Source organism: Petromyzon marinus, chromosome 69 (genome assembly GCF_048934315.1).
Source record: "Petromyzon marinus isolate PM22_M1 ecotype Great Lakes invasive population chromosome 69, UKy_Petmar_22M1.pri1.0, whole genome shotgun sequence".
Lineage (NCBI taxonomy): Eukaryota > Metazoa > Chordata > Hyperoartia > Petromyzontiformes > Petromyzontidae > Petromyzon > Petromyzon marinus.
This window is the reverse complement of record NC_133735.1, coordinates 3,390,744-3,410,134: the sequence shown is the minus strand read 5'-3', so window position 1 is coordinate 3,410,134 and position 19,391 is coordinate 3,390,744. Positions and strand designations below refer to the sequence as shown.

The 19,391-nt window shown below is 53.7% G+C and overlaps 1 protein-coding gene across 3 annotated transcripts in view; it reads left to right on the top strand.

Annotated features, from left to right (window-relative positions):
• Nucleotides 1–19,018, top strand: part of LOC116957060 (uncharacterized) — a 33,430-nt gene extending 14,412 nt beyond the window's left edge. Inside the window, exons 3-9 of one of the 3 annotated variants that reach the window (XM_076054993.1) lie at nucleotides 340–508; nucleotides 2,283–2,368; nucleotides 3,502–3,583; nucleotides 3,860–3,940; nucleotides 10,800–11,621; nucleotides 14,039–14,718; nucleotides 15,739–19,018. In XM_076054993.1, coding sequence (XP_075911108.1) covers nucleotides 340–508; nucleotides 2,283–2,368; nucleotides 3,502–3,583; nucleotides 3,860–3,940; nucleotides 10,800–11,621; nucleotides 14,039–14,538 — 1,740 coding nt within the window. In that variant the 3' untranslated portion in view covers nucleotides 14,539–14,718; nucleotides 15,739–19,018. Of the gene's footprint in view, nucleotides 1–339; nucleotides 533–2,282; nucleotides 2,369–3,501; nucleotides 3,584–3,859; nucleotides 3,941–10,799; nucleotides 11,622–14,038; nucleotides 14,955–15,738 lie in introns of all 3 variants that reach the window. The other 2 variants (XM_076054991.1, XM_076054992.1) reach the window with 2 other exon arrangements.
• The last annotated feature ends 373 nt before the right edge of the window (nucleotides 19,019–19,391 follow it).

Below are 19,391 nucleotides of genomic sequence, written 5' to 3'. Positions count from 1 at the left end.
GAGATTAGAGCTAGGCTGGCCCTGAACAAGATAGAACATATTTAGTTGAGTTAATACTGAACTCCTCCTCTTCCTCCTCCTCCTCCTCCTCCTCCTCCTCCTCCTCCTCCTCCTCCTCCTCCTCCTCCTCCTCCTCCTCCTCCTCCTCCTCCTCCTCCCTCCTCCTCCTCCCCCCTCCTCCTCCTCCCTCCTCCTCCCTCCTCCTCCTCCCCCCTTCTCCTCCTCCTCCTCCTCCTCCCTCCTCCTCCTCCCCCTCCTCCTCCTCCCTCCTCCTCCTCCTCCTCCTCCTCCCTCCTCCTCCCTCCTCCTCCCTCCTCCCCCCTCCTCCTCCTCCTCCAGGCGTGGGCGGAACACAAAGGCCGTTTCCGTGCCGGGGTGGACAAGCCCGACCCGCCGGGGTGGAAGACGCGGCTCCGATGCGCCATGAACAAGAGCCGCGACTTCATGGAGGAGGCCACCCGGGGCCAGGCCGACATCAGTCACCCCTACAAAGTCTACCGCGTGCTCAGTGAGCGCGCCGCGCCCCCCAGGCGTGAGTCGGCCAGCCCCTCGCTCCGTCGCTCGCTCAGCCAGCCGCTCGCTCGCTCAGCCAGCCGCTCGCTCAGCCAGCCGCTCGCTCAGCCAGCCGCTCGCTCGCTCAGCCAGCCGCTCGCTCAGCCAGTCGCTCGCTCAGCCAGCCGCTCGCTCAGCCAGCCGCTCGCTCGCTCAGCCAGCCGCTCGCTCAGCCAGCCCCTCGCTCCGTCGCTCGCTCAGCCAGTCGCTCGCTCAGCCAGCCACTCAGCCAGCCGCTCGCTCAGCCAGTCGCTCGCTCAGCCAGCCACTCAGCCAGTTGCTCGCTCAGCCAGTCGCTCGCTCAGCCAGTCGCTCGCTCAGCCAGCCACTCAGCCAGTCGCTCGCTCAGCCGGTCGCTCGCTCAGCCAGTCGCTCGCTCAGTTAGTCGCTCAGTCAGCCGCTCGCTCAGCTGGTCACTCGCTCAGCAGCCCCTCGATCCGTCGCTCGCTCAGTCGTTTGCTCGCTCAGCCAGTCGCTCGCTCAGCCAGTCGCTCGCTCAGCCAGCACCTCGCTCCATCGCTCGCCTAGCCAGTCGCTCGTTTAGTCAGTCACTCAGTCAGCCACTCACTCAGTCAGTCGCTCAGTCAGTCAGTCGCTCGCTCAGTCAGTCGCTCGCTCCGTCGCTCGCTCAGCCAGTCACTCACTCAGTTAGTCGCTCAGTCAGTCGCTCAGTCAGTCACTCATTTAGTCAGCCACTCACTCAGTCAGCCGCTCAGTCAGTCAGTCGTTCAGTCAGCCACTCACTCAGTCAGTCGCTCGCTCAGTCAGTCACTCGTTTAGCCAGTCACTCAGTCAGTCGCTCAGTCAGTCGCTCATTTAGTCAGCCACTCAGTCAGTCGCTAGCTCCGTCGCTCGCCCAGCCAGTCATTCACTTAGCCAGTCGCTCGCTCAGCCGCTCGTTAAGCCAGTTGCTTACTCAGCCAGCCACCCACCCATCTACCCACCGACTCACCCACTCTCACTCACCCACCCATCCACCCACTCACCCACTCACCCACACACTCACCCACCAATCCACCCACGCACTCACCCACACACTCACCCACTCACTCACCTACCCACTCACCCACCCACTCTCACCCACCCAGCCACCCACCCACTCACCCACACACTCAATCACACACTCACCCACCCACTCACCCACCCACTCACCCACACACTCACCCACCCACTCACCCACACACTCACCCACCCACTCACCCACCCACTCACCCACCCACTCACCCACCCACTCACCCACTCACTCACCCACCCACCCACTCACCCACCCACTCACCCACCCACTCACCATCTCACTCACCCACCCACTCACCCACTCACTCACCCACTAACTCACCCACCCACTCACCCACCCACTCACCCACCCACTCATCCTCTCACTCACCCACCCACTCACCCACTCACTTACCCACCCACTCACCCACCCACTCACCTACCCACACACTCACCCACTCACCTACCCACTCACCCACCCACTCACCTACCCACTCACCTACCCACTCACCCACCCACTCTCACCCACTCTCACCCACCTACCCACTCACCCACCCACCCACCCACCTACCCACTCACCTACCCACTCACCTACCCATACACTCACCCACTCACCCACCCACTCTCACCCACCTACCCACTCACCCACCCACTCTCACCCACCCACTCTCACCCACTCTCACCCACCTACCCACCCACCCACTCTCACCCACCCGGCCACCTTTGTCTCTCCGCAGCGGCCGTGGTGAGCTCACCCTGCAGCTCCCTCGACTCCCACGAGGAGGCCAAGGACACCGACAATGGCTACCCCCGCCCTGCGAGTGTGAGTGACCTCGTTCAGGCTGAGCGGACCTAGAGGCGACCCGGTTTAGCACAGCATATGGGTCTCTGTGTGATGAGTCTATCGGTCTCTGTGATGAGTCTGTGGGTCTTTTTGTAGTGGGTCTTTGTGTGAGTAGTCTATGTGTCTCTGTGTGAGTAGTCTATGGGTCTCTGTGTGGTGAGTCTATGGGTCTCTGTGTGGTGAGTCTGTGGGTCTCTGTGTGGTGAGTCTATGGGTCTCTGTGTGATGAGTCTATGGGTCTCTATGTGGTGAGTCTATGGGTCTCTGTGTGATGAGTCTGTGGGTCTCTGTGTGATGAATCTATGTGTCTCTGTAGTGAGTTTATGGGTCTCTGTGTGATGAGTCTGTGGGTCTCAGTGTGATGAGTCTGTGGGTCTCTGTGTGATGAGTCTACGGGTCTCTGTGTGATGAGTCTGTGGGTCTCTGTGTGATGAGTCTATGGGTCTCTGTGTGATGAGTCTATGGGTCTCTATGTGATGAGTCTATGGGTCTCTGTGAGTAGTCTATGGGTCTCTGTGTGATTAGTCTATGGGTCTCTGTGTGATGAGTCTACGGGTCTCTGTGTGATGAGTCTGTGGGTCTCTGTGTGATGAGTCTATGGGTCTCTGTGGTGAGTTTATGGGTCTCTGTGTGATGAGTTTATGGGTCTCTGTGTGATGAGTCTATGGGTCTCTGTGGTGAGTTTATGGGTCTCTGTGTGATGCGTCTATGGGTCTCTGTGTGATGAGTCTATGGGTCTCTGTGAGTAGTCTATGGGTCTCTGTGTGATGAGTCTATGGGTCTCTGTGTGATGAGTCTATGGGTCTCTGTGGTGAGTCTATGGGTCTCTGTGTGACTTCCTGGGATCAAGCTCTGGATCTAAGTGTCTCTTTCTCTCTCAGGAGGTTCATAATGAAATGATGATGATGTTACTGATGATGATGATGTTGATGATGCTGGTGATGATATTACTGTTGATGTTGCTGGTGATAATGTTACTGATGATGTTGCTGGTGATGATGTTGATGATGATGCTGGTGATGATGTTACTGATGATGTTGCTGGTGATGATGTTGATGATGATGCTGGTGATAATGTTACTGATGATGATGTTGCTGATGATGATGATGCAGATGCCTCTGTACACGTTGATGGGACTGGAAGATTCTTCCATTCGGAGGATAGAGGCGGATGCCATGGACACCAGTGACGAAGGTGAACATCAACAGCATCATCAGTATCATCGGCATGATCAGCATCATCATCAGCATCATCAGCATTATCAGCAGCATCATTATCAGCAGCATCATTATCAGCAGCATCATCATCATCAGCATCATCGTCAGCAGCATCATCATCAGCAGCATCATCATCAGCAGCATCATCAGCAGCATCATCAGCATCAAGTACACATCACCACAAATTTTGCTAATGGTAATCATTACGGTAATTTATACTAATTTATGTTAATTTATGATACTCCACCGGCAGTTGCCTCCCCACCAATGATTGGCGGATCAGCGGAGGACCCGGCCAACATCGACCAATTAGAGGAGGAGCTGGGCCCCAAAGGTGAGGGAGGGCTCATGGCCAACATCTGTTGAAGGATGCCGACCTGGGCTCGAGCCTTGGGTCTGGGTCTCTCTCTCTCAGGGGGTTCACAATGGCCGTGTCAGAGACACTGAGAGTCTGGGTTAGAGCCCTGGGTCTCGGTGTCTCTCTCAGGGGGTTCACGATGGCCGTGTCAGAGACACTGAGAGGCTGGGTTGGAGCCCTGGGTCTGGATGTCTCTCTCTCTCTCTCAGGGGGTTCACGATGGCCGTGTCAGAGACACTGAGAGGCTGGGTTGGAGCCCTGGGCCTGGGTGTCTCTCTCAGTGGGGTTCACAATGGCCGTGTCAGAGACACTGAGAGTCTGGGTTAGAGCCCTGGGTCTGGGTGCCTCTCTCTCTCAGGGGGTTCACAATGGCCATGTCAGAGACACTGAGAGTCTGGGTTGGAGCCCTGGGTCTGGGTGTCTCTCTCTCAGGGGGTTCACGATTGCCGTGTCAGAGACACTGAGAGTCTGGGTTGGAGCCCTGGGTCTGGGTGTCTCTCTCTCTCTCTCAGGGGGTTCACAATGGCCATGTCAGAGACACTGAGAGTCTGGGTTGGAGCCCTGGGTCTGGGTCTCTCTCTCTCAGGGGGTTCACAATGGCCGTGTCAGAGACACTGAGAGTCTGGGTTGGAGCCCTGGGTCTGGGTGTCTCTCTCTCAGGGGGTTCACAATGGTCATGTCAGAGACACTGAGAGTCTGGGTTAGAGCCCTGGATCTGGGTGTCTCTCTCTCTCTCAGGGGGTTCATAATGGTCATGTCAGAGACACTGAGAGTCTGGATTGGAGCCCTGGGTCTGGGTGTCTCTCTCTCTCAGGGGGTTCACGATGGCCGTGTCAGAGACACTGAGAGTCTGGGTTGGAGCCCTGGATCTGGGTGTCTCTGTCTCTCTCAGGGGGTTCACGATGGCCGTGTCGGAGACACTCAGAGTCTGGGTTGGAGCCCTGGGCCTGGGTGTCTCTCTCTCTCAGAGGGTTCACAATGGCCATGTCAGAGACACTGAGAGTCTGGGTTGGAGCCCTGGGTCTGGGTGCCTCTCTCTCTCAGGGGGTTCACAATGGCCGTGTCAGAGACACTGAGAGTCTGGGTTGGAGCCCTGGGTCTGGGTGTCTCTCTCTCCCTCAGGGGGTTCACAATGGCCGTGTCAGAGATACTGGGTTCGATGGCTGTGTCTGACACGGCCATTGTGAACACCACCAACACGGCCATTGTAAACACCACCAACACGGCCATTGTGAACACCACCAACACGGCCATTGTGAGCACCACCAACACGGTCGTTGTGAACACCACCAACACGGCCATTGTGAACACCACCAACACGGCCATTGTGAACACCACCAACACGGCCATTGTAAACACCACCAACACAGCCATTGTAAACACCACCAACACGGCCGTTGTGAACACCACGAACACGGCCATTGTAAACACCACCAACACGGCCATTGTTAACACCACCAACACGGCCATTGTAAACACCACCAACACAGCCATTGTGAACACCACCAACACGGCCATAGTGAACACCACCAACACGGCCATTGTGAACACCACCGCCATTGTGAACACCACCAACACGGCCATTGTAAACACCACCAACACGGCCATTGTGAACACCACCAACACGGCCATTGTGAACACCACCAACACGGCCATAGTGAACACCACCAACACGGCCATTGTGAACACCACCAACACGGCCATAGTGAACACCACCAACACGGCCATTGTGAACACCACCAACACGGCCGTTGTGAACACCACCAACACGGCCATTGTGAACACCACCAACACGGCCATTGTGAGCACCACCAACACGGCCATTGTGAACACCACCAACACGGCCATTGTAAACACCACCAACACGGCCATTGTGATCACCACCAACACGGCCATTGTGAACACCACCAACACGGCCATTGTGAGCACCACCAACACGGCCATTGTGAACACCACCAACACGGCCATTGTGAACACCACCAACACGGCCATTGTGAACACCACCAACACGGCCATAGTGAACACCACCAACACGACCATTGTGAACACCACCAACACGGCCATTGTGAACACCACCAACACGGCCATTGTGAACACCACCAACACGGCCATTGTAAACACCACCAACACGGCCATTGTGAACACCACCAACACGGCCATAGTGAACACCACCAACACGGCCATTGTGAACACCACCAACACGGCCATTGTGAACACCACCAACACGGCCATTGTGAACACCACCAACACGGCCATTGTGAACACCACCAACACGGCCATTGTGAACACCACCAACACGGCCATTGTGAACACCACCAACACGGCCATTGTGAACACCACCAACATGGCCATTGTGAACACCACCAACACGGCTATTGTGAACACCACCAACACGGCCATTGTGATCACCACCAACACGGCCATTGTGAACACCACCAACACGGCCATTGTGAACACCACCAACACGACCATTGTGAACACCACCAACACGACCATAGTGAACACCACCAACACGACCATAGTGAACACCACCAACACGACCATTGTGAACACCACCAACACGGCCATTGTGAACCCCACCAACACGGCCATTGTGAGCACCACCAACACGGCCATTGTGAACACCACCAACACCGCCGTTGTGAACACCACCAACACAGCCATTGTGAACACCACCAACACAGCCATTGTGAACACCACCAACACGGCCATTGTGAACACCACCAACACAGCCATTGTGAACACCACCAACACAGCCATTGTGAACACCACCAACACGGCCATTGTGAACACCACCAACACGGCCATTGTGAACACCACCAACACGGCCATAGTGAACACCACCAACACGGCCATTGTGAACACCACCAACACGGCCATTGTGAACACCACCAACACGGCCATTGTGAACACCACCAACACGGCCATTGTGAACACCACCAACACGGCCATTGTGAACACCACCAACACGGCCATTGTGAACACCACCAACACGGCCATTGTGAACACCACCAACACAGCCATTGTGAACACCACCAACACGGCCATAGTGAACACCACCAACACGGCCATAGTGAACACCGCCAACACGGCCATTGTGAACACCATCAACACGGCCATAGTGAACACCACCAACACGGCCATTGTGAGCACCACCAACACGGCCATTGTGAACACCACCAACACGGCCATTGTGAACACCGCCAACACGGCCATTGTGAACACCACCAACACCGCCGTTGTGAGAACCACCAACACGACCATAGTGAACACCACCAACATGGCCATTGTGAACACCACCAACACGGCCATTGTGAACACCACCAACACGGCCGTTGTGAACACCACCAACACGGCCATTGTGAACACCACCAACACGGCCATTGTGAGCACCACCAACACGGCCATTGTGAACACCACCAACACGGCCATTGTAAACACCACCAACACGGCCATTGTGATCACCACCAACACGGCCATTGTGAACACCACCAACACGGCCATTGTGAGCACCACCAACACGGCCATTGTGAACACCACCAACACGGCCATTGTGAACACCACCAACACGGCCATTGTGAACACCACCAACACGGCCATAGTGAACACCACCAACACGACCATTGTGAACACCACCAACACGGCCATTGTGAACACCACCAACACGGCCATTGTGAACACCACCAACACGGCCATTGTAAACACCACCAACACGGCCATTGTGAACACCACCAACACGGCCATAGTGAACACCACCAACACGGCCATTGTGAACACCACCAACACGGCCATTGTGAACACCACCAACACGGCCATTGTGAACACCACCAACACGGCCATTGTGAACACCACCAACACGGCCATTGTGAACACCACCAACACGGCCATTGTGAACACCACCAACACGGCCATTGTGAACACCACCAACACGGCCATTGTGAACACCACCAACACGGCCATTGTGAACACCACCAACACGGCCATTGTGATCACCACCAACACGGCCATTGTGAACACCACCAACACGGCCATTGTGAACACCACCAACACGACCATTGTGAACACCACCAACACGACCATAGTGAACACCACCAACACGACCATAGTGAACACCACCAACACGACCATTGTGAACACCACCAACACGGCCATTGTGAACCCCACCAACACGGCCATTGTGAGCACCACCAACACGGCCATTGTGAACACCACCAACACCGCCGTTGTGAACACCACCAACACAGCCATTGTGAACACCACCAACACAGCCATTGTGAACACCACCAACACGGCCATTGTGAACACCACCAACACAGCCATTGTGAACACCACCAACACAGCCATTGTGAACACCACCAACACGGCCATTGTGAACACCACCAACACGGCCATTGTGAACACCACCAACACGGCCATAGTGAACACCACCAACACGGCCATTGTGAACACCACCAACACGGCCATTGTGAACACCACCAACACGGCCATTGTGAACACCACCAACACGGCCATTGTGAACACCACCAACACGGCCATTGTGAACACCACCAACACGGCCATTGTGAACACCACCAACACGGCCATTGTGAACACCACCAACACGGCCATTGTGAACACCACCAACACGGCCATAGTGAACACCACCAACACGGCCATAGTGAACACCGCCAACACGGCCATTGTGAACACCATCAACACGGCCATAGTGAACACCACCAACACGGCCATTGTGAGCACCACCAACACGGCCATTGTGAACACCACCAACACGGCCATTGTGAACACCGCCAACACGGCCATTGTGAACACCACCAACACCGCCGTTGTGAGAACCACCAACACGGCCATAGTGAACACCACCAACATGGCCATTGTGAACACCACCAACACGGCCATTGTGAACACCACCAACACAGCCATTGTGAACACCACCAACACGGCCATTGTGAACACCACCAACACGGCCATTGTGAACACCACCAACACGGCCATTGTGAACACCACCAACACGGCCATAGTGAACACCACCAACACGGCCATTGTGAACACCACCAACACGGCCATTGTGAACACCACCAACACGGCCATTGTGAACACCACCAACACGGCCATTGTGAACACCACCAACACGGCCATTGTGAACACCACCAACACGGCCATTGTGAACACCACCAACACGGCCATTGTGAACACCACCAACACAGCCATTGTGAACACCACCAACACGGCCATAGTGAACACCACCAACACGGCCATAGTGAACACCGCCAACACGGCCATTGTGAACACCATCAACACGGCCATAGTGAACACCACCAACACGGCCATTGTGAGCACCACCAACACGGCCATTGTGAACACCACCAACACGGCCATTGTGAACACCGCCAACACGGCCATTGTGAACACCACCAACACCGCCGTTGTGAGAACCACCAACACGGCCATAGTGAACACCACCAACATGGCCATTGTGAACACCACCAACACGGCCATAGTGAACACCACCAACACGGCCATTGTGAACACCACCAACACGGCCATTGTGAACACCACCAACACGACCATTGTGAACACCACCAACACAGCCATTGTGAACACCACCAACATGGCCATTGTGAACACCACCAACACGACCATTGTGAACACCACCAACACGGCCATAGTGAACACCACCAACACGGCCATTGTGAACACCACCAACACCGCCGTTGTGAGAACCACCAACACGGCCATAGTGAACACCACCAACATGGCCATTGTGAACACCACCAACACGGCCATAGTGAACACCACCAACACGGCCATTGTGAACACCGCCAACACGGCCATTGTGAACACCACCAACACCGCCGTTGTGAGAACCACCAACACGGCCATAGTGAACACCACCAACATGGCCATTGTGAACACCACCAACACGGCCATAGTGAACACCACCAACACGGCCATTGTGAACACCACCAACACGGCCATTGTGAACACCACCAACACGACCATTGTGAACACCACCAACACAGCCATTGTGAACACCACCAACATGGCCATTGTGAACACCACCAACACGACCATTGTGAACACCACCAACACGGCCATAGTGAACACCACCAACACGGCCATTGTGAACACCACCAACACCGCCGTTGTGAGAACCACCAACACGGCCATAGTGAACACCACCAACATGGCCATTGTGAACACCACCAACACGGCCATAGTGAACACCACCAACACGGCCATTGTGAACACCACCAACACGGCCATTGTGAACACCACCAACACGACCATTGTGAACACCACCAACACAGCCATTGTGAACACCACCAACATGGCCATTGTGAACACCACCAACACGACCATTGTGAACACCACCAACACAGCCATAGTGAACACCACCAACATGGCCATTGTGAACACCACCAACACGGCCATAGTGAACACCACCAACACGGCCATTGTGAACACCACCAACACGGCCATTGTGAACACCACCAACACGACCATTGTGAACACCACCAACACAGCCATTGTGAACACCACCAACATGGCCATTGTGAACACCACCAACACGACCATTGTGAACACCACCAACACAGCCATTGTGAACACCACCAACATGGCCATTGTGAACACCACCAACACGACCATTGTGAACACCACCAACACGGCCATAGTGAACACCACCAACACGACCATTGTGAACACCACCAACACGACCATTGTGAACACCACCAACACGGCCATAGTGAACACCACCAACACGGCCATAGTGAACACCACCAACATGGCCATTGTGAACACCACCAACACAGCCGTTGTGAACCCCCCCCCTCAGCCTCTGCGTTCCGCGTCACGGTGAGCTACCGGGGCCGCCAGCTGCTGTGCTCCACGGTGACCAATAACAGCGGCTGCCTCATCACCAGCCACCCCGCCCGCGACCGCGAGCCGGCCAATGGCAGCGCAGCGCTCGAGGTCAGCCGCACCCACAGCTACGCGCGGCGGGTCGGGGGCTCGGCGTCGCCCGGCGACAGGACGCCGCCCTCCCGTGCGACGCCCACGACGGCCGATGGCCCCGCCCATGACTTTGCGGTCCCCGCCGAGGACTCACCGTCGCCGCCTCCTTCGCCACTGCCGTTGTTGTCGCCGTCCAACGACTGCGCCGGTGGTGGTGGTGGCGCCGGTGGTGGTGGTGGCGGTGGTGGCGGTGGTGGCGGCGGTAGCGGTCCCACCACCGTGGCACTGCCGTCCGCGGCAGCGTTCCTGGACGCTCGGCACCGGCAAGCGGCGGCAAAGTTCCTGCCCACGGTGGCGCGCGGAGTGGAACTCTGCTTCCTCACTCGCCGGCAGTACAACAACAACAACGAACGCAACAACAACAACAACAGCAGCAGCAGCAGCCGCAGCAGCCGCAATGGGACAGAACGACGCCACCGCCTCCGCCCACTGCGCCGCCTTCGCAGCCACGACAGAAGAAATGCGGCGGACGCTGCGAGCGGCGGCGGTGGCGGTGCCGGTGCCGGTGCCGGTGGCGGTGCCGGGCTGTACGTGCGGAGGCTGTGCCGGGGCCGGGTGTTTACCGACGCGGGGCCGGCAGCGCCACGCAAGCTCGAGCGGGGGGAGGTGACGCTCGTCTTCAACCTGGATGGGTTCGCCCGCGGTGAGACGCGGGGGGTAGAGAGAGCGATTATTGTGCTCGGTGCACATCGCCACAATCACCGCTGTCACTACCACCACTACCACCGCCACTACTACCACTATAACACTACCACTACTACCACCACTACCACTATAACACTACCACCACTACCACTATAACACTACCACTACTACCACTACTGTTACTACCACTACCACTATAACACTACCACTACTACCACTACTGTTACTACCACTACCACTATAACACTACCACTACTACTACTACTATAACACCACTGTCACTACTACCACTACTACTACCACTACCACTATAACACTACCACTACTACCACTACTATAACACCACTGTCACTACTACCACTACTACTACCACTACCACTATAACACTACCACTACTATTACTACCACTATAACACCACTATCACTACTAACACTACTACCACCACTACCACCCCCACTACTACCACTACCACTATAACACCGCTATCACTACTACCACTATAACACTACCACTACCACCGCCACTACTACCACTACCACTATAACACTACCACTACTACCACTACTATTACTACCACTATAACACCACTATCACTACTAACACTACTACCACTATACCACTACCACCACTACTACTACCACTACTACCTCTACCACTATAACACCACTACTACTACTACCACTGTAACACTACCACTACTACTACCACTACCACTATAACACTTCCACTACTACTACCACTACCACTATAACACCACTACTACCACTACTATTACTACCACTACCACTATAACACTACCACTACTACTACTACCACTATAACACTACTACTACCACCACTACCACCACTACCACCACTACCACTGTAACACCACGACCACTACTACTACTACCACTATACCACTACCACCACTACTACCACTACCACTGTAACACCACGACCACTACTACTACTACCACTATACCACTACCACCACTACTACTACTACCACTACCACTGTAACACCACGACCACTACTACCACTACCACTATAACACCACTGTCACCGCTATCACTACTACCACTACCACTATACCACTACCACCACTACTACCACCACTACTACCACTACTACTATAACACCACTACTACCACTACTACTACCACTACCACTGTAACACCACGACCACTACTACTACTACCACTATACCACTACCACCACTACTACCACTATAACACCACTACTACCACTACTACTACCACTACCACTATAACACCACTGTCACCGCTATCACTACTACCACTACCACTATAACACTACCACTACTACTACCACGACCACTATAACACCGCTATCACTACTACCACCACCACTACTACCACTACTACTACTACCACTACCACCACTACTACCACCACTACCACTATAACACCGCTATCACCACTACCACCACTACTACCACCACTACCACTATAACACCGCTATCACTACTACTACCACTACTACTACCACTACCACTATAACACAGCTGTCACCACTGCCACTACTACCACTACCACCACTACTACCACTACCACTATACACCACTATCACTACTACCACCACCACTACTACCACCACCACCACTATAACACCACTATCACTACTACTACCACTACTACCACTACCACCACTACTACTACTACCACTACCACCACTACCACTATACTAGTACTATAGTCATAGTAGTTATAGTACTAGCACTATAGTACTAGTACTATAATAATAGTCATAGTACTACTATAGTACTATAACTAGTACTATAACTAGTACTAGTTATAGTAGTTATAGTACTAGCACTATAGTACTAGTACTATAGTACTAGTACTATAGTAGTTATAGTACTAGTACTATAGTACTGTAGTTATACTACTATAGTACTATAGTAGTTATAGTACTAGTACTATAGTACTATAACTACTATAAGTACTATAGTAGTTATAGTACTAGTACTATAGTACTAGTACTATAGTACTATAGTAGTACTAGTACTATAGTACTATAGTAGTTATAGTATTATAGTAGTTATAGTACTATAGTAGTACTATAGTACTATAACTAGTACTACTTATAGTACTATAGTACTATAAATAGTAATAGTTATAGTACTATAGTAGTACTAGTACTATAGTACTATAGTAGTTATAGTAGTTATAGTACTAGCACTATAGTGCTAGTACTATAGTACTATACTACTATAGTACTAGTACTATAGTACTAGTACTATAGTAGTTATAGTACTAGTACTATAGTACTATAACTACTATAGTACTATAGTACTAGTACTATAGTACTACTATAGTACTACAAGTACTATAGTACTAGTAGTACTATATAGTACTACTATAGTACTATATAGTACTATAGTAGTAAGGATGCCCACGTGTGCCCACAGATCTGCGCCGCTACCTGGAGGGCAGCAGCTGCCTGGCGCCTCCCACAGCGGTGCTGCTCTGCTTTGGGGAGGTCCCAGAAGCCAGCGGAGCTCACAAACAACTCATCACTGCACGGGTATGGAGAGAGACAGAGAGAGAGAGACACACAGAGACACACACAGAGAGACACACACACAGAGACACACACAGAGAGAGACACACACAGAGAGAGACACACACAGAGAGACACCCACAGCGGTGCTGCTCTGCTTTGGGGAGGTCCCAGAAGCCAGCGGAGCTCACAAACAACTCATCACTGCACGGGTATAGAGACACACAGAGAGAGAGAGACACACAGAGACACACACAGAGAGACACACACACACAGAGACACACACAGAGAGAGACACACACAGAGAGAGACACACACACAGAGACACCCACAGCGGTGCTGCTCTGCTTTGGGGAGGTCCCAGAAGCCAGCGGAGCTCACAAACAACTCATCACTGCACGGGTATAGAGACACACAGAGACACACAGAGAGAGACACAGACACACACAGAGAGACACACACAGAGAGACACACACACAGAGACACACACAGAGAGACACACACAGAGAGACACCCACAGCGGTGCTGCTCTGCTTTGGGGAGGTCCCAGAAGCCAGCGGAGCTCACAAACAACTCATCACTGCACGGGTATGGAGAGAGACACACACAGACACACAGAGAGACACACACAGAGAGACACACACACAGAGACACACACAGAGACACACACAGCCACACACACAGAGAGACACACAGAGAGACACACACACACACAGACACACACAGAGAGAGACACACACAGAGAGACACCCACAGCGGTGCTGCTCTGCTTTGGGGAGATCCCAGATGGCAGTGGAGCTCACAAACAGCTCATCACTGCACGGGTATGGAGAGAGACACACACAGAGAGACACACACAGAGAGACACACACAGAGAGACACACAGAGAGACACACACAGAGAGACACACACAGAGAGACACACACACAGAGATACACACAGAGAGACACACACAGAGAGACAGAGAGAGACACACACAGAGACACACAGAGACACACACAGAGAGAGGCACACAGAGAGAGACACACACAGACACACACAGACACACAGAGAGACACAGAGAGACACACACACAGAGAGAGACACACAGACACACACAGACACACACAGAGAGACACACAGAGAGAGAGACACACACAGAGACACCCACAGAGAGACACACAGAGACACACACAGACACACACAGAGAGGCACACACACACAGACACACACAGAGAGAGACACACACAGAGAGACAGAGAGAGACACACAGAGAGACACACACAGAGAGAGACACAACACGACTCTCAGTTGAACGAAAATGGTTCACCAAAGGCAAGTTACCCATCTCGGGAGAGGTTAGAATGGAGAAGAACTAAAGCCCCTGTGCACATAGAGCAGGTGGCAGGGGGCACCAGGAGGACACGCCCACTTCCCAGCGTGCACAGAGAGAGAGACGGAGAGAGATAGCCACAGAGATAGTGAGGTAGAGAGATAGAGGCGCAGACTTAGAATGATGCTCACTTGCTCATTCACCCACCCACTTAGCTGCTCACCCACCCATTCACCCACGCGCCATCTGACCCACCCACTCACTTAGCCTCCCTCCATCTCCCCCCTCCACTGCAGATTGAGCCACTGCTGGCTGTGGAAAGTCTTCACCGGGTCCAGGATGTCCTGGCCAAGCGTCCACCGCCGCCGCCGTCGTCGCCGCCGCCGCCGCCGTCCGTGCCGCCGCCGCCGCCACCGGGACGTCACCAGGACGACCCCGGCAGCCTGGACACCATCATGAAGTTCCTCACCGACGACGACGGCAGCCTCCCCACGCATGCCCAGCCGCCCTTCTGCAGCGACGGCTTCTTCTACGATCCCATTGGCCCAGGGATAGCCGTGTGACCGACCGAAAATTCCCGCCGCCTATTTCCCGCGATCCCATTGGTCCAGAGACAGCCGCATACCGACGTATGCCTTGTCGAGTGATCCGATTGGTCGCCCTGGGACGGGGGCGGGGGGGCGCTGGGGTAGGGGTGGCCGGATGTGGCAGTGGACAAACACCACCCGTACTGCGCTGGATTGGCTCAGGTGTGGCAGTGGAAAAAGACCGCCCGTACTGCGCTGGCTTGGCTCAGGTGCGGCAGTGGACAAACACCACCCGTACTGCGCTGGCTTGGCTCAGGTGCGCAGTGGAAAAAGACCGCCCGTACTGCGCTGGCTTGGCTCAGGTGCGGCAGTGGAAAAAGACCGCCCGTACTGCGCTGGCTTGGCTCAGGTGCGGCATTGGAAATGAAACGAATGCTGTATGTGTGTTCATTTGAGTGTATTGTAACAATGTGACCGGTATTCCGTAAGAATGTAACCATATATAGTTCATAAATAAATATCTACTGGCATTTCACGTAGCACTTTTGAGTTAGAGGCATCGTAATTAAAATAAGGGTTTAAGTTGAAGCTGGAGGAGTTCATTTTTGCTGTTGTTAGTCGTTTAATCTGCACGCTCTCTGCATTCCAAAGGTCTTAAACAACTCGACAGGCCGAGGTTAGAGCATTGCCTCTGTCCCTGCGTCTGTGTCTGGGTGTGTCTGAGGGTGTCTGAGTGTGTCTGTGTGTGTCTGTGTGTGTCCGTGTGTGTCTGGGTGTGTCTGTGTGTGTCTGGGTGTGTCTGTCTGTGTCTGTGTGTGTCTGTGTGTGTCTGAGTGTGTCTGTGTGTGTCTGTGTGTGTCTGTGTCTGTCTGTGTCTGTGTGTGTCTGTGTGTGTGTGTCTGTGTGTGTCTGTGTGTGTCTGTCTGTGTGTGTCTGGGTGTGTCTGGGTGTGTCTGTCTGTGTCTGTGTGTGTCTGTGTGTGTCTGGGTGTGTCTGTGTGTGTATGTGTGTGTCTGTGTGTGTCCGTGTGTGTCTGGGTGTGTCTGTGTGTGTGTCTGCGTGTGTCTGTGTGTGTCTGGGTGTATCCGTGTGTGTCTGGGTGTGTCTGTGTGTGTCTGGGTGTGTCTGGGTGTGTCGTTGTGTGTGTCTATCTCCGACGTTTTGCCACAATTCTGGTTCTCGCCTGATGATGCTGGTTGTTGTAATCGCGACCAACACCTCCTCCTCCTCAAACTGATAACGTTGTGTGTTTATGCTCCAACACGCAACTGGTTAATGCTGAAGTAGTCACTCATTGGCACGTGACAAACCCTGCCACTAATTGGCTGTGTACAGTGCTGCCGGGTTTCACGACGCGTTCATATTCACGCGATGTCATCCAATGGCAACACCAACAACCTCGATTACGAATAAATAACATCCATAATATCGTTTGTTTTGGGTTAGATCGCGTAAATATATAAATGTCTCGTTCAACCCGCTAGCATCCACAATACGGCCAATTAGTAAGGTTTGTGATATTAACAGAATGTGTTGCCAATTCGTTGCTAGTACAGCACACCGGCGTGTTGGAGAGCAAATCCACAACCTACTACAATGTTGTGGATTTGCTCCACAATGCACCGCTGTTGCTGTACTAGTACCGAGTTGACCACGTTCTGTTCACGTGACAAACCCTGTCACTAAGCGACTGTGTCGGGTGGTGGCGAGTTTAACGACACAACATTTGTATATTTGCATGGATCTGACCCAGCTAAAACCCCGATTGTGGATCATGTTGCTCGCGGAAGCGTGGCGCTTGTGTTGAACAAAATCCAGCGCGCAAATGAAGCCGCTCGCGGTGGGGCACGTGCCACGCCCCCTCCTGTGACGTCACATTGCGTGATGTCACAGCGCGTGACATCACCGCATTGCGGTTCCCGCCCCCCCCTCCGGGAGGGTGGTTGTGACACGTGCTCCCCCATGGCCTCTGCGTGGATTTAAAAAAATAAAAAAATATTCCCTGCCACGGGACGTTCTCAATGGGGGGGTGGACCTGTTCTCATGCACGTAGATACGTATTGTATGTGCACCCTAGCCTGGCATAAGCGACGTGGTGATGTCACGGCACTTAGTGACGAACTGCGGCGGTTATGCATTAGATTGTACGATTGTTACGTTTTAACTTAGGCCAACTCTTAAGTGATACACGGCCATATTTGTGTTTCAAGACCCTCCACCACCTGACGCTGAGTGAGTGGATGAGTGAGTGGGTGGCTGAGTGAGTGGCTGAGTGGGTGGCCGAGTGAGTGGGTGGCCGAGTGAGTGAGTTATCGGGTGAGTGAGTGGCCGAGTGAGTGAGTTATTGGGTCAGTGGGTGGCCGAGCGAGTGAGTTATGGGGTGAGTGCGTTGGCGAGTGAGTGAGTCGGTGAGTGGGTTGGTAAGTGGATGGGTGAGTGGGTGAGTGGGTGAGTGGGCGAGTGGGTGAGTGAGTGAGTGAGTGGGCGCGTGGGTGAGTGAGTGGGTAGGTGAGTGGGTGAGTGGGCGAGTGGGTGAGTGGGTGAGCGGGTGAGTGAGTGGGTGGATGAGCAGGTGAGTGGGCGAGTGGGCGGGTGAGCGGGTGAGTGGGTGAGTGAGCGGGTGACCGGGTGAGCGGGCGGGTGAGTGGGTGAGTGGGTGAGTGGGTGGGTGAGTGGGTGAGTGGGTGAGCGGGTGAGCGGGCGGGTGAGTGGGTGAGTGGGTGAGTGGGTGAGTGAGTGGGTGAGTGGGTGAGTGGGCGAGTGAGCGAGTGAGTGGGTGAGTGGGCGAGTGAGCGAGTGAGCGGGCGAGTGGGCGAGTGGGTGAGTGAGAGAGTGGGCGAGTGGGCGAGTCGGTGAGTGAGTGGCTCAGTAGGTGCTTTTGGCCGCGATTTTCCAGTGTGGTGGAAGGTTTCATTACTCAAATTCTAACATTGGTTGCTAACAGCCACCTTGTTGGACGCGTTACGCCTGTTATGTGTAACAACAGTGCATTGTTATTATTACTACTTGTTAAACTCCAGTATAATAAAAATGTAGATTATATTCATTACATATGTTTCATTCCACTTTTGTTGATGATGGTGGTAGTGGTTGATGTTGGTGGTAGTGAAGATGATGGTGGTGGTGATGATGGTGGTGATGGTGGTGGTAGTGATGATGGTGATGATGGTGGTGATGGTAGTGATGGTGATGGTGGTGGTAGTGATGATGATGGTGGTGATGGTGGTGATGGTGGTGATGGTGGTGATGGTGATCGTGGTGATGGTGGTGATGGTGGTGGTAGTGATGATGGTGATGGTGGTGATGGTGGTGATGGTGGTGGTGAATGTGGTGATGGTGGTGATGGTGATGGTGGTGGTAGTGATGGTGATGGTGGTGATGGTGGTGGTAGTGATGGTGATGATGGTGATGGTGGTGGTAGT